The following is a 14,183-nucleotide window of genomic DNA, read 5'->3' as shown; positions in this document are numbered from 1 at the left end:
GCAAATAATTCTTGGTGACAGAAACAATATTGACATCTAAAATGGATACTTTGTTCAAAGGTTCAAAAGCAGCAGAAAAATACCAGGGAAATTAATCAATCCAAACAAATATGTACTTTACAAATATTTTGTAATCAGCAAAACAAGCCACTTGTGTTCTACAGTGATATAATGGTCCTCTGCCCAGACTTCTAAACTGACTATCCTTTAACACCAGAGAAGCCATCAAGTCTTACTGATTATTTTGGAACAAGGTATTGTTTCTATGACAGACTTGGGAAACTTGTATTCAGAGGCATATGGACTATCCAAACATACTATATTCTACTACTATATTACAAGAATTTCAGTTCACCTGGAATATGTTCTTATCCCACACTTAGCACTCTAAGGACTATAAAATCGGATTTAGGGGTTGTGGTTGGACACAATGTTTATGAAAAATGCTTTTAGAGGTTGTGCAGCTGCTCTCTATTGAAATCTACAGCAACTGTGCATCTGTTGAGTCTATTGGCACTTGTAAGATGGAAATTTTACAGCACAGCATCAGGCTTCATCTATTAAAGATGCTGTTTCATAAATGTAAATCCACCAAATATTAACTTGCCTGTAAGCCTGTTCACTATTGCAACTGAACTTCTCTGTTTTTTGAAAATGAAGTCGTGTTCTCAGCAGGTTACTCAATCATTTCTGATCTTGGTGGGCTACAAATGTCAACTAGTTATGCTGACTAAGCCTAGGTTAATTTTAATCTGTTTAATTTAGTTACTGATGAGTACTTGTATTATCTACATCTGTCTCAACCTAGATAACTACTAATATTTTTGAACAAATACTCCCTTTGCTAACTATAAAGTTTTTTGTTTTAAACAAGAGTCAAAACCAGTAAAGTTGGTGTTAGATGACACATTAATGGGAAAGGAAAAACTACCGGAACACCTGGCTGCAGAGTTCACCTGTTAGTTCAAACTTTTTTGGAAGGAAGCAAGCAAAGCATCAAAGCTCTTCCTAAAGAAGCAGCTTTAGACACAGAAAGCACTTGTGGAAAACAGACATCCACTGAGAGATCAGACAAACATCTAGTCCTCCCCCATAGCTTAATCTGAACCATATGACTCTTTCCAAATCATCCTTGAGAGCGTAGGCATCAATTAGCAAACGGAAAACTGAGCATGAGCCACAACATTTTGCAAATAGATGGGGGAAAAATGCTTCCAAACAAACTCATGATGCTGATTAATCAAAGGAACCTGATGGGAACATGCACTGACAGGAGCTTATCATCTCTGTATTAATTTGCACTTATCGGTAGCTTTGCAAACACAAAAAACAAGGACCATAAGTTTCCTTTTCGTTTGGATTCTTGAAAAGCAACCCCAGTTATATACACTGACCTAATTATTAAAACCAAGCAGAATTTATTAAAAGCAATAATAATCAAACCGCTTACTATCTGTGAACCAAAACTTCAACATCACATTGAAGAAACAGGTTGTTCAGTGGTGCCCGGTGTGAAATACCAAGCATAACAGCCGTACCATTGAATTTTTCACACTCTGCAACAAGCGCTCGTGTTGTTCTGCTATGGCCAAAGCAGCCGAGTGAACCTTCTGATAGATTGCTTCCCCATCTCTGGTCTGAAAGATGAATAGTCCTTCTCCTGTGTCACACATCCTGCCAAAGCAACAACAGTTGGGATCCAAGTGTGAGATCTGAGTTTACACATCACCCTGAGCAAGCAAAACTTTACTGTGCTGCTCTAAAAGCACTGTCGCACAAGCAGTAAGAATACAGAGATTGTCGAAACATGGAACAAAGTTATCTAAAAGTCTTTATGTATGGATTTTACCAGCCCTGGTCCAATCTATTTTTGCCCATATTTGTATCACTCGCACCAAACAGGGACTCAGCTAAGTACCCCTGATCTATCACAAGTGCTTAAACTCTAGAGAGTTTATGCACAAGACACAGATTTTTAATATTTAGACTCTATCTAGAATCTGTGCCAGGTAGGATTAATTTGTCTTCCCCTTTCAGACTTTTAACACTGCCTGTAGTGAGTTTCACAGAGTTTTATCTTCCACTTGAAACAACAAACACATATCCTCAGCATCCCAATTGCAGTGTCCTAACACAAATAATGCATGATCAGCTTAATAAAAACGTATCCTTCACCACCACCCCCCACACTGCGAGGACTAAATTCTGCAGTAATATGGAGGATGGACATTTAAATGCCTCTTCTGTTTCCAGATAAATTAAATGTGTGACCTCTTTCTCTTTTACTATTGTAATTCTTTAATGTGCTTATCTAAAATAATGCATCCATATCCCTTAGAAGGGATTTGATAGTTTAATTCAACAAACAAGTGCTCCAGCTTCAGTCACACAAAGACTTCAGCTCATTAAGACTGAGCTGCAGGAAGCAATACAGAACAACATCTCTAAAACAAGGAATTGCATTCAAATTTCTTATAAATCCATTTGACAAATAGATAGAAAACAGGAACATAATCCATGGCAAATGGGAATCTCTGCTCTTAGTTTGCTTTTGGGAAACAAATTTACACTCACTGTTCTCAACTTCAAACTCCACTTCTTTCAGTATAGAATAGAATCCATAACCCTGTGCTCAACGGCCCATGTTGTACAAATTCTGAAATGTTATTCACCCCTTCTTCCCAGATCTGTCCACCCAGTTCTCTGGTTCATATAATGCATTATTTAAGACCAATCCTATATAGAAATACCCAATGCTGTCAACCAGCAAACACACACCTACCTCCCTGCTTCAAACGTGAACCAAGATGGGTCCCGCCCGTAGCGTCGGAGGGCACTTAATGGCCAAGAGATGAGTTTTACTCTGGGATTCTGGATGTCCCATAGACAGATATTCTCAACTGTTATCTGCAAGGTACATTCCCCATGCACATCTAAATTAGGGGATGGCATCAAATACACATTGAATCTCTCTGGGAGAAAAACAAAAGGTTAGTCTAAAATCCCTGCCCATTAAATGTACAAGTCATTAAAGGAATTTTGTATTTTCCAAATCAATTACAAGATCTTATTTCCACTTCAAACAATGCAAGAAGAAAGACTCAATTCAATCAAATAACTCAATAAACTCTATGTTTGTGGCAGTTAAAATGCTGCACTCAGAGGACATCAAACATTTGTGTGTGTATTCAGATACAAAAGAGAACTGCACCATCTTAATCTTGATATTTGCAAACCATCAATAAAATTGAGTACATGAATAAATACATTGCAATTGCTTTCATGTATGTAATTAGTTAATTTGCATAGAAAAGTGATGTAGCCATGGGCTGAGGTTTTGCATGCAATTACTACTGTTTATTATTTGCTTTACAGTGTTGCCAAAGAGCCTCAGTCACAAACTGAAACTGTTGTACAGATATTGTACAAGAAAACACACAAAAAAGATAGTTCCCATCTCCAAGAGTAACTAACTTGTTTGAGAAAGAAAAGTGCTTTTCCAAAATAAATCGAATTACCTTCCTTATTTTGTCTGGTAGTAATTGGAAGGAAAAAAACAAAAAGCCAAAACAACCCTCGAGCAAACTAAAAAAAACCCACAAAAAAACAGGAAGGAGGGCTTGGAAAAAACAGGTTTGCATCAATTTATTTCTGATATTCATATGCATAGTCCAAAAGACTTTAAAATAATGCAATTAAAGATTTAAAAGGTCAACATTTCTGTACCTACCGTTCTGCTCCCTCTCTACTCCAGATGCCAACAAGTCAGGCTCCCCAAGGCTAATGTCATTAATTCGTGTTCCAAGACATTCCATCTGCAGCACCTTGCACCACTCATCTGCCTCAAGTTCTGTATAAATGCCCAGAAAATCTGTGTGTAGGTATAATACATTTATGATTTCACAATTAATGCTCTTATGTTTTCTAATGTGTTTTGCCATTTTACCCACCTGATTCACAAGCAAAGGTTTTGGAGGTGGCATCATTAAAATAAATCCCAACAGCATGCTTCTTTGTGCTCTTTGGCAATCGCAATATATTCTTCACATTATTGAGCTCTGTGACCTGAAAAAGTGCAATTCGGAGTCTTAATTAGGAGCTTAAAAAGCTATATATCCATTATTGACTGGAGAAGGAGAGAAAAGAATTATGTTGCAAAGGACAGAGAAAAGGAGAGTATGAAGATGCCTAAGATTTTCTGAAAGAAATGCAGCCTTGACACAAATCACTGTAGACAATCAACTCTAGACCCTGGATGATGAAGGAGCCACATCCTCCAGTTCTCCCTTGTCTGTATGTGAGCTTCAGTGCAACACAAGCTGAACAGGGTTTTTGCAATGAGGTACGTAGAATCAAAGCTCACTCCAGTTTTAGAAATATTTATGTAAAGGACATGAGAAGGACCAACCTGACATAGCAGAAGCAAAAGAGATGTGAAGATAAAAATCTAAAGGATTCACCCATTTGGAGGAGCAAGTCCTGTTCCAGTACAGCTTTCATTTCATCATGGAGGACAAAACTGTAAGAACGGTGAAGAGCTGTTCTCTAAATTACGTTTTAATGGAAAGTTAAGGATTTGTTAGAATGGTCCACTTGAAAAAAAAAATCCAAGTATTAGTTATTAAAAAGCTTTTTAGCTTTAAAGATTCACAGGCTTGGAAACACAGATTTCTGTTGCTTGGTTGCAAAAAATTTATTGGAAAAATAGCTTTCACACCAAAAAAAACCCCACATAAATCTGTTACCTTCTATATAGCTTTAATAAATATGTAGTGCAGTTGCTTCGTATTTCTAACATTCACTTTTCACCCTCACAACCATAAGTAAGCCTCCTAAATTTGACTGAGGAGGAATTGTTCATAATTTAAATTCCTTTTAAAGTACAGGCTAACACCCAGACAGGGAATCAGGAAGTTATATTTAAATATTCATTATTAGGAAACATTTCACCAGTTCCTTTACATGGCAGGTATTGAAGGGAGGAAAAAAAGGAATTTAACAGAAATGTTCCCAAAGCTGTACAACCTAAAAACTTCATTACTTTGGTCTCATTAGCCCTATGGAATAGTCTCACTTCAAAATGCATCAGCTCTAAACAAAGAAATGCAGCAATTGTCTTACAGATAAGATTCAGGAAGCAGAAAGAGTTATCAGTGTTGCAAGGTCCAGCAACAAAGCCCTTCCCTCTGGAGTATCTTCAGTTCACCAGCCCCACTGCATCTTTCTGGACCCCGTACTAAAGCACTTTCTTCTTGGAGAGCCTTTATTACCCATCCCCTCTCAGCAGGGGAGGACAGACAGCAAAAATCACATTTTCAAGTAAGACCCCTGAAAAGGTAATTTTACTGTGAATGGAAGGAACAAAGAGCAGCTGGTGGACAATGTCACCCCAAAATAAAAATAAGCAACACATCCAACGTCCAGAAAAAAATCACTCGAGGAGCAGTAGCAGAAGGAAATAATGAAAGGAACATCCCATGGGGAACACACTAAACCTTCTTGCTTAGCTGCCAAATTTAAACTCAGGTTTTTACAGCCTCCGGGTTCAAGATTTTAAGAAGTGTCAAAACCGAGACTTCCTAACTGAGCTTAATTTTGCATGAGCATTTTTTACTTTTCCAGGAAATCCTGACATCCCCCAGTGCTAACAAGACACCGACAAACTCATTGTTAAATATGGCAAATCTGTCATAAGCTATTCCCATCATGCTCAGCACATGACAGGTCAAGCACAAATTGCCAGCTGCCAAGTTCAAGTCTCATATCCCAAGCAGGGATTCAAATGCAAAAGGAAAAAAAGAGCTAGAGTTTTCATTCAGGACAGCAGCCAGCCTGACATTTATACTGAGCACATTTACATTTTCTGCAAATGAACATGCTAATGAAGTTTTGTACCTATGAATACAAAAGTTAGCAGAAACAGAATGTAGCCATATATTTTGGTAATGAAACATTTAGCTATCTAAGATTTTTTCCCTAATGGAAAGCTTTTTTCTTAAAATCAGGCCTGTCACACTCCTACTGCTGGGTATCCCAGTAATTGTCTCTAGTGTGATGAACCCTGGGGATGCTGTGACAGGGCTCAGTGAGATCATGGGAGGTTTACACAGGTCAGGGAGCAGCTTGCTGTCTTTCCATGCTGGCTCGGGAGCCAAAAGCACTTCCAGCAGTTCGGAGGCTCAGAAGTACCATCTGGCCACCTGCTGCCCATGTCCCCGTCAGCCTCAGGTGATGGGCAGCACGTGCTGGGAGGGAGACACCACCATCCCAGAGAGGGAGGCAAATGCTGCTCACTACCGCACAGGGCTGGGAAGGAAAAAGCACCCAACCAACCCAAACAGTATCACTAATAAACCTGCATGCAGACCAAGTTATGCACTTCCAGGCCAGATGGAAGCTGATGTTCATAACACTGCTGGGAACGTGAGAAGGACAAAATGAAAACATTTGCTTTGTCTGCCTACACTGAAGGAGAGACATTTCCAATCCCTGATTCTTTTAGTATGACCCCAACTTTGTAAATCTTACCTTCATCACTCCCAGAATCCTTAAGACCACACTTTACACTGAAAGCTGTCATGTTTTATTCACATCAGGGCTGCAAGCTGCAACTACTGTCCAGCCTCCCTGCATGAGCTCCTGCAGTCTCTGCATCCCTAGCAGAATATCCATCACCCATTTCCTCTCATTTCTGTACTACTAGAGACATCCTGTGCTTTCCAGTCTCCACACTCCAACCTCCAGCTCACCCCAATCCACCCAAAGGCCTCCAGCCTTGCACACTTGCTTTTGTGTCATATCCACATCACAGCTCCAGGACTGCTTCATCTCTGAACCCAGCCACGGGGACTGAGAGTTGGTCCTGCCAATATCTCAGGCACCTGTGGTCTCCATCCAGTCTAGGACTTCACATGAGAAGCAGCTGGTCATTTCAATGAGTTCCGAGAAGCATGGTGGCTGGGTGACTTGACCACATAAGAGCGTAACTCGCAACTCCTGCACTCACTTTCAGAAACAACTAAACACAAAAAAGGCATGAATTTAACAGAATCACTGTTTTGGAGCTGAGAATAGCAGCAAGTTTTTCTTTCTTATCATAAATTCCTCTCAAAAGCCAGTTAGTTACTGTCGTAAAGTACTTCTTTGTAATCTCAAATTCAGAGTAATATATTCCAATAGAGATTTTAAAAGAATCAGCTCATACTTGAAATCCCAAAGTTCATCCTTCTGAAGAGAAAAAATTTTCATTTGAATATGCCTTCTCCTGTGTTTGCTTTTTATTACTGTACTCCCTCTAAGCATACTCTGTTATGAAGAAGACAATGCAGATTATCCAAGACATTATTTATCTCTTATCTTTTACCTTCACAGTATTCACAGTGGTCTATTTTGCTTTTCTGGATTATCAGCCAGCAGTTAATTCATCTCTAAGTGAAAATTCTCCCTCATCCAACATAAGAGCAGAGGACAAAGATAAAGCACACGAGTGTGCCACTGCCCTGGGTGTTCGTGTAAGGGCAACTCGGACTGGTGGCTTTTTCCCTGGGTCTGCAAGTGGGTGTACAGGGAAGGGAGGAAGGATAAAGTGGTACAGAGGTGGGGTGAACATGAACAAATAATTGTATGATGATTTTTTTAATGTGTTTATAAAGCTCTACCATAAGCCCCTTCCTCGTCACATTGCCTCTACCTCTGAGTGTCGTACGCTGGGAGCAGGGAGCCAGAATACATCAGGTGCTTCCAGGCATCACCTTGTGCCCTGTGTGAATGCAGAGTGTCTGCACTGCAAAGCACAACAACCATGAACCGAAAACACATTCCAAGAGCCCTGGCTCACAGCCTGGCCAAATAAAATTGCAGGCAATTTCACCCCTTGGGTGATAACTTGAAGCACTGAAATCAATAGTATTGTTGTCATTAATTTCACCGATCGTCAACCCCTTTGTAGCTCCTGTTTCAGCTCTGAACTGAGGAAGAAAAAGGGTATTTATATTTGGAGAAATGCTAGCTACAACATTTGGCAGCTCTTGGGTTATTTGTGCTGGATTGACTGCTTGAGAGCTCTTGTATAATGGCATTTCACAGAGTATGATCTGAAAGTCTTCGCACGCATCTGAAGATTTCCTGATGGCATTTGCTTCTGCCGAGCTGCACAAGCTGACACCAAAGCATCTCCCTTTGAAGTGTGACAGACAGGTAGCCCCTGATTCTGACCTCTGCCCCCGGGCCAAATGTCTACAGTAATATGCACATACTCTAGTCTCTTCCCAGATGGTTTCAGACTAAGTTTTTCTTCAGTACCAGACACAAGGAGCACCACAGATGGACAAAATCTGGCACTCTGAGACTCGTTCTGAAGTCAGTGGCACAAGTGACAGCACACCGAAGAGTCTTTCAGCTCATGCATGCCTTCTGTCCTGGACACAACCTTGTGGCATGTGATTTTTATGTCTGGCGAAAATATACTCAATGAGCAACTGCCCTTTCTTCCATTTTTGTGGCTGAACTGCTGCAGTTTCCTTCATCTTTCAGAGGCGTCCAGGGGGTAACAGTCTCTTCTGGTGGGATCCAGCTTTAGCCAAGAAGCTGTTCCTGCTGCCAAGGCTCAACAGCACATCTGTGCTCCCAAGGGGGGAGTTGTCTAAAGATCACTTGATGTTTGACCTGCTGTGTCACCCAGCAAGGTGCTTCAGAATGCCATCATTATGCCCCATGCCTAAATAGCCTTCCTGTTGCTCATCCTTATGCAACAGATGGTTCAAATTGTCTGGCACATACACACCAAATTCACACTGAAGAACTGGCAGGCTGCTGACATCCCCTCTACCACATTTTTGGAAAGGAGTCAGGAGCAGACACCAAACACCTGCAAATATTTGACGCTGAAGTTTTCTCTTTTTTTGTTTTTTGGCATTTTTTAAATAACTCTCCTCCTGCCAGGCTCTTGCAAAACAGTGTTTTCACGGTTAGTTTCATTCATGTATGTTTTATTTGTCCGAGATTAATAAGTAATGTACATTTATAAAGTTAATTCTAAAAAGGTGGGTAAATCACGAATTTCAGACCTGAGAAAGTGTTAGCAGATAAATCACAAGAATGATATTTTGTTTGGGGCTTAAGACCTCCCTTTGCACACTTATCCCCTCCTTTACATTAACATGAGAATCCATATAATTGATATATATTTCATTAGATTAAAAACTAAAATAGTTGCAGAGCTGCGCGGTGAGAGAGTTCTGAACCAGGAACAGGGATTCATCATTCATTTCCCAACCAACAGTACAGACAGACAGAGCTTCACCCTGACCAGATACAGGCAAAAATTCTTCTCTCTCTCGATTCCCTTCAAAAACATGCCAACAGTTTACTAAAAATGGTCTTTAGCATCTAACCTATCATTTGAGTTAGTACATTATTCTCAAATATAGGTGGGCTTCAGAGCACAACACAAGGGAGTACATTTATTGCCTACATGACTGCCACATTCAATGGTTTTCAAGTATCCTGCGTTTTAATCTCAGTTAAGGACTTCAAGCTTCTGTCTTGGCTTCCTGAAAATTCCCCCCACAATAAGTACAGGTAGAATATTCCCAGGACACACCAGGGGAATATTTAATGGAAAATGCTGCTGCAATTCCACTCCAGTCCTGCTTATAAGATTTGCTCCTACATATTTAACTTATTAAGTATACATAACATACTAAACTTTTATATAGCTTTTAAAATATTTATTAAGAAATACAATTATACATAAATAAAGTCTACAGCCATGCTTATATCTCTCTTTCTTCAATGGGAAAAATCATCAGCTAGTTTTCACCTGCTCACGTACAGAATTGCACACATGGGCCATCACCCCCCTGTAGCCCAACACTGGATTCTTCAAAGTTAGAGCCAGGATCAACTACCAGATTTAGAGATTCAGTTTTTACCATCACTCACAGGATCAGAGGAGCCATGCACAAGGTATGTCCTTCCATAGATTTGCAGTGAGCTTCGCTGTAGAGCATCATAGTGAAGACACCAATATATCCTGACAAGTTACTTTAATTCTTTTAAAGCCTCAAACTAGACATTTCACTCATAGTAAGTGATAGTATTCATTAAAATAAATGTTTAACAGCGAGTTATTAGGAGAGTGGTCACACTTTAAACATTTCATTTGCTACCGATACAGTTTTGCATTAGCCAGCCTGGAAAACAATTACAAATTACACAATTCAATTTTCCAAATGGATTATTCCATAACTAGACAGAAAGACTGTTTAAATTACTTCTGCTGTTTCAAGGCAAGATTAATACAATCGGATTAAAACTTAGATCCCCTCGAGGAATCAGTATATTCCTGTCAGCAGCATGCAATTAGTTGGTTTTGTATTGGAATATTAAGGATTTTTCTGGCACATTGCAAAGTCAAAAGTCACTTGGAGAAACAAGAATTTCTTCCTTCCTCCAATATTATTTAGTGAAAGCATATGGTAATTTGTGGTTGATTATTTACATTTACCAAGCGAAAACCAGACAGCTACCTGAAAGGCAACTTTCTGCCTAGATTTTGTAGCCTGGATCCTAATTATTTTCTCTCCCTTTTGGGAGCAAATGAATTAAGTGGGCAGTTTGCTTTGTGTATGCAAATTTCCAGTTCACTCCATAAGCTACAGATGACTGTTCTCAAATGACCTGTATTTTAGGACACTTTAACCTTTCCATGTTTCAAAAATAGAACAAGATTAGAAACTATTTCAAGATCAGCATTATTAAAAATAAATAAATAAACAAGTACTTATTTCTTTTGTTGTTTTAAACTTTGAGGGGCAAGGATGTGAAAATTCAGCCTCTGGTGCCTGGCTGCAGAAGACACATATGTCAAGCATTCAAATATGAACAAATTGGAGTCCCCCAATATGACAGAGACACTGAGACACCTCAAAAATTGCTTGTGACCCAGGTTCAGACGGATAAAGGAAAGACCTTGACTGGATAAAGTGGTCAAGGAGATGTTGTGTGGGCTCAGACCACAGCAGCTCAGCTCCAGTGACTGGTACCACCACTGTGCCAACAGAACAAATGCTCTGGGCAGTCTCTTTCCAATAATAAATCGAAGTAACATTTGTACTTTAATTCATCACAGAGAAAAAAAAAAAATAAAATAAAGATTGACAAAATGAAACAATTCGGTGAAGGAGGCAGGTGCTATTGAAAAATTAGCTCCATTCATCATTTTTCTTTTTCTACCCTTTACAGTTTTATGATGGATTAAAACTTTCCTGAGACTGATGGGGTAAGCAGGTGCTCCTCAGTTTTCTAGATTTGATGCTGTTTTCAACAGCATTTGAGAATCACTTCAGAAGCCAGGTAGGTAGTTAACAACTGTATTTATGAAACCTTGGTCATCTGTAAGTGAGGTTTTCCTCTTACGGTATCATCTATCAGCCTGAACTGCATTCACCCTTAGATTCATTAGCACAAGCATTTGACACGGTGACATCTGACACGTTAACAGGACTGGCTGGGCGTCTCATTTAGAAGATTAACTTTATTGCCAGAGACGAAGAGAAGCAGCCTTCTGTCTAGGGGTGACAGAATTAGAATAGTCACAGAAAAGCCTCTACACACCATCAAGTTGTTATTAAATCAGCGGCTCTTGCTGATCAAATGTACATCAAGACAACAGCAATGACTGTCCTAGACCTCCGGATTGATGTCGTGAGTACCAAAGTCCTGTTAACATTATACATCAAAAACAGGTGACAAGTACTGTTAGTTGAAGAGTTCACAATATTAAATTGTGGGGGTTTGGCTTTTTTATTAATAATCAACTATGCTTTTTATAAGAATCAGTTCAACTATAGAGCAGTATAGAGCAGCAGTGACACGTTCTCAGCACCTCATATTTAATATTGTTAGAAGCTGCATCATTCACTACCTTAGCATTTCACACATTTAAAAGGCTTATTTAAAAAAGAAACTCATTTTTATCCACCTGTGCTCTTTGTAAGTTAACAGATTTTAGCCAGAAAATGCTGTTTAATATTCATTAGCTTCTTTTCAGCCAGGTTCATTAAAAATAAACAGGACTCGTCAACTTGAATAGCTGATGACTGTAGCACTAGAAGACAGCCTCATTTACCACCACAGTGAAAAAACAGGGACACTGCAGAGCCCCACTGCCAAAAGAAGCAATAGTTTAATATTAAGTAACTACTAACTATAGACTAAGCTTGACTTAAACCTGAAAATCCCTCAAAGCTAGTGGGACTTTCTATGGCGCTTTAGTCTGCAGATCCAGATGCAGGAAACTGCTGGTAGGTGACATACACAACAAGTGCTAACCTACAGATTTTCACAGAATCACACAGAATCCCAGAATGTCAGGGGTTGGAAGGGCCCTGGAAAGCTCATCCAGTGCAATCCCTCCATGGAGCAGGAACACCCAGATGAGGTTACACAGGAAGGTGTCCAGGCGGGTTGGAATGTCTGCAGAGAAGGAGACTCCACAGCCTCCCTAGGCAGCCTGGGTCAGGCTCTGACAGTCTCACCGGGAAGGAGTTTCTTTTCGTATTTAATTGGAATCTCCTGTGTTCCAGTTTGAACCCATTACCCATTGTTCTATCATTGGTTGTCACCGAGAAGAGCCTGGCTCCATCCTCCTGACACTCATCCTACCCTTTCCATATTGATCCCCACGAATAAGTCCCCCCTCAGTCTCCTCTTGTCCAGCTCCAGAGCCCCAGCTCCCTCAGCCTTTCCTCACACGGGAGATGCTCCACTCCCTTCAGCATCTTTGTTGCCCTACGCTGGACTTTCTCCAGCAATTCCCTGTCCTGCTGGAACTGAGGGGCCACAACTGGACACAATATTCCAGATGAGGAATCCAGCCTTATTTAGATTTCATATCCATTCCCTAATCAGAACTTCAAGTCATCATGTACTGTTGATATATTGCATTAATACAATGGAAGAAATGCAGTTTTGCATAAATAATTGACAGACCCATACTAATATAAACGCAACATTTCACATAAAGCTGGAAGTTGTCTTACTGTCACTGTGTAACGCTCACACACATCAAATAAAAAATGCACTTCTCATTACTTTTGAAAGTTGCTTAATATAAATTTGAATGCATTATTTCTGGGCATGACTTACTACAAATAGCCACAGGTTTTATGACCGATCAATTACAAATCATGTGGCATGTAGACAGACTGAAAGTCTGAATTTAGATTCAGTATTCCCTCAAGATTTCCTCCTAAATGTGTGTCAAAGTGAGTAAGTGCAGATCAGCCTCAAGCTGAGCTGTGCCCGCCAACTCCTAGGAATTTATGCATATAATTCCTAATCTTCTAATATAGTAAGTTTTTGCCAACAATGATTATAAATTAAAGGGTCTCTTATTTCCATCTCCATGCCCAAGAGAATTACACATGTAAATTCTCAAATGAATATGAAATGTGCACATAACTCCAGAGAAGTGATTAGAGGGAAAAACTTCATTCTTTTAATACCAGTGAATTTAGCAAAAGGTTTTCACATCATCATTGCAAGAAAAATTTGCATATTGCCCTTCATTTCTGTAGCTGTCTACTGTCTTCCCACAGATGCAAATTCCTAGTAAAATGAGAACCTCTAAGTGCCCAGCTTTTTTAATTTACACGTTACCTTGGATGGTTGTTACTGTGATTATGAAGAGTAGCAGTCATTGCAAAGTATTTCAGATCTGATTTTAAAGGGCTGAGGAGAGAAAAGGACACCATATCTCAAAATATAGTCATTTTCCACTAGTTTAGCAAGACGTTTGCTACAAAGCAGAAAATAGAACACTTACTCTGCCCCTCCACTGAATGAACATACAAGCAGGTTTAGGACCCTGACAGTTAAAAGAAAGTTCCAGTTTTCAGGACAACTAATACATGTCAACTTCAGATTTTATTGATTGCCCATTAAAAAAAGACAGTTTCAGAAACAACCATATTAGCCATTCTTACCTTGTGATAGCATCTAAAGTAAGCAGCTCGTTCATCTGAGAATTTCTCCAGCCTCTTTGGCCCCTTGCTTGAAGCTTTCTTGAATACCAACCAGCATCTCTGGTAAATCTAGAAGCACAAAAAGAGTAAACTGGGCATTTCCAGTGACTTGAATATCACTAATATTTGCCTAAAAGTTAAAAGCATAAATCAGCT

At 39.6% G+C, this 14,183-nt stretch overlaps 1 protein-coding gene across 1 annotated transcript in view; it reads right to left on the bottom strand.

Moving 5' to 3' along the window:
• The window catches only part of DOK5 (docking protein 5), a gene marked incomplete at both ends in the record, with an annotated part of 39,909 nt that overhangs the window by 6,664 nt on the left and 19,062 nt on the right, over nt 1-14,183 (bottom strand). The window contains 5 exons of the mRNA XM_080354864.1: nt 1,539-1,674; nt 2,783-2,972; nt 3,731-3,850; nt 3,951-4,065; nt 13,989-14,096. Coding sequence (XP_080210990.1) covers nt 1,539-1,674; nt 2,783-2,972; nt 3,731-3,850; nt 3,951-4,065; nt 13,989-14,096 — 669 coding nt within the window. The remainder of the gene's footprint in view (nt 1-1,538; nt 1,675-2,782; nt 2,973-3,730; nt 3,851-3,950; nt 4,066-13,988; nt 14,097-14,183) is intronic.

Source organism: Nesoenas mayeri (assembly GCF_963082525.1).
Source record: "Nesoenas mayeri genome assembly, chromosome: 16".
Classification (NCBI taxonomy): domain Eukaryota; kingdom Metazoa; phylum Chordata; class Aves; order Columbiformes; family Columbidae; genus Nesoenas; species Nesoenas mayeri.
Note: the sequence above shows the minus strand (reverse complement) of the source record. Positions and strands in the feature narration are given on the sequence as shown.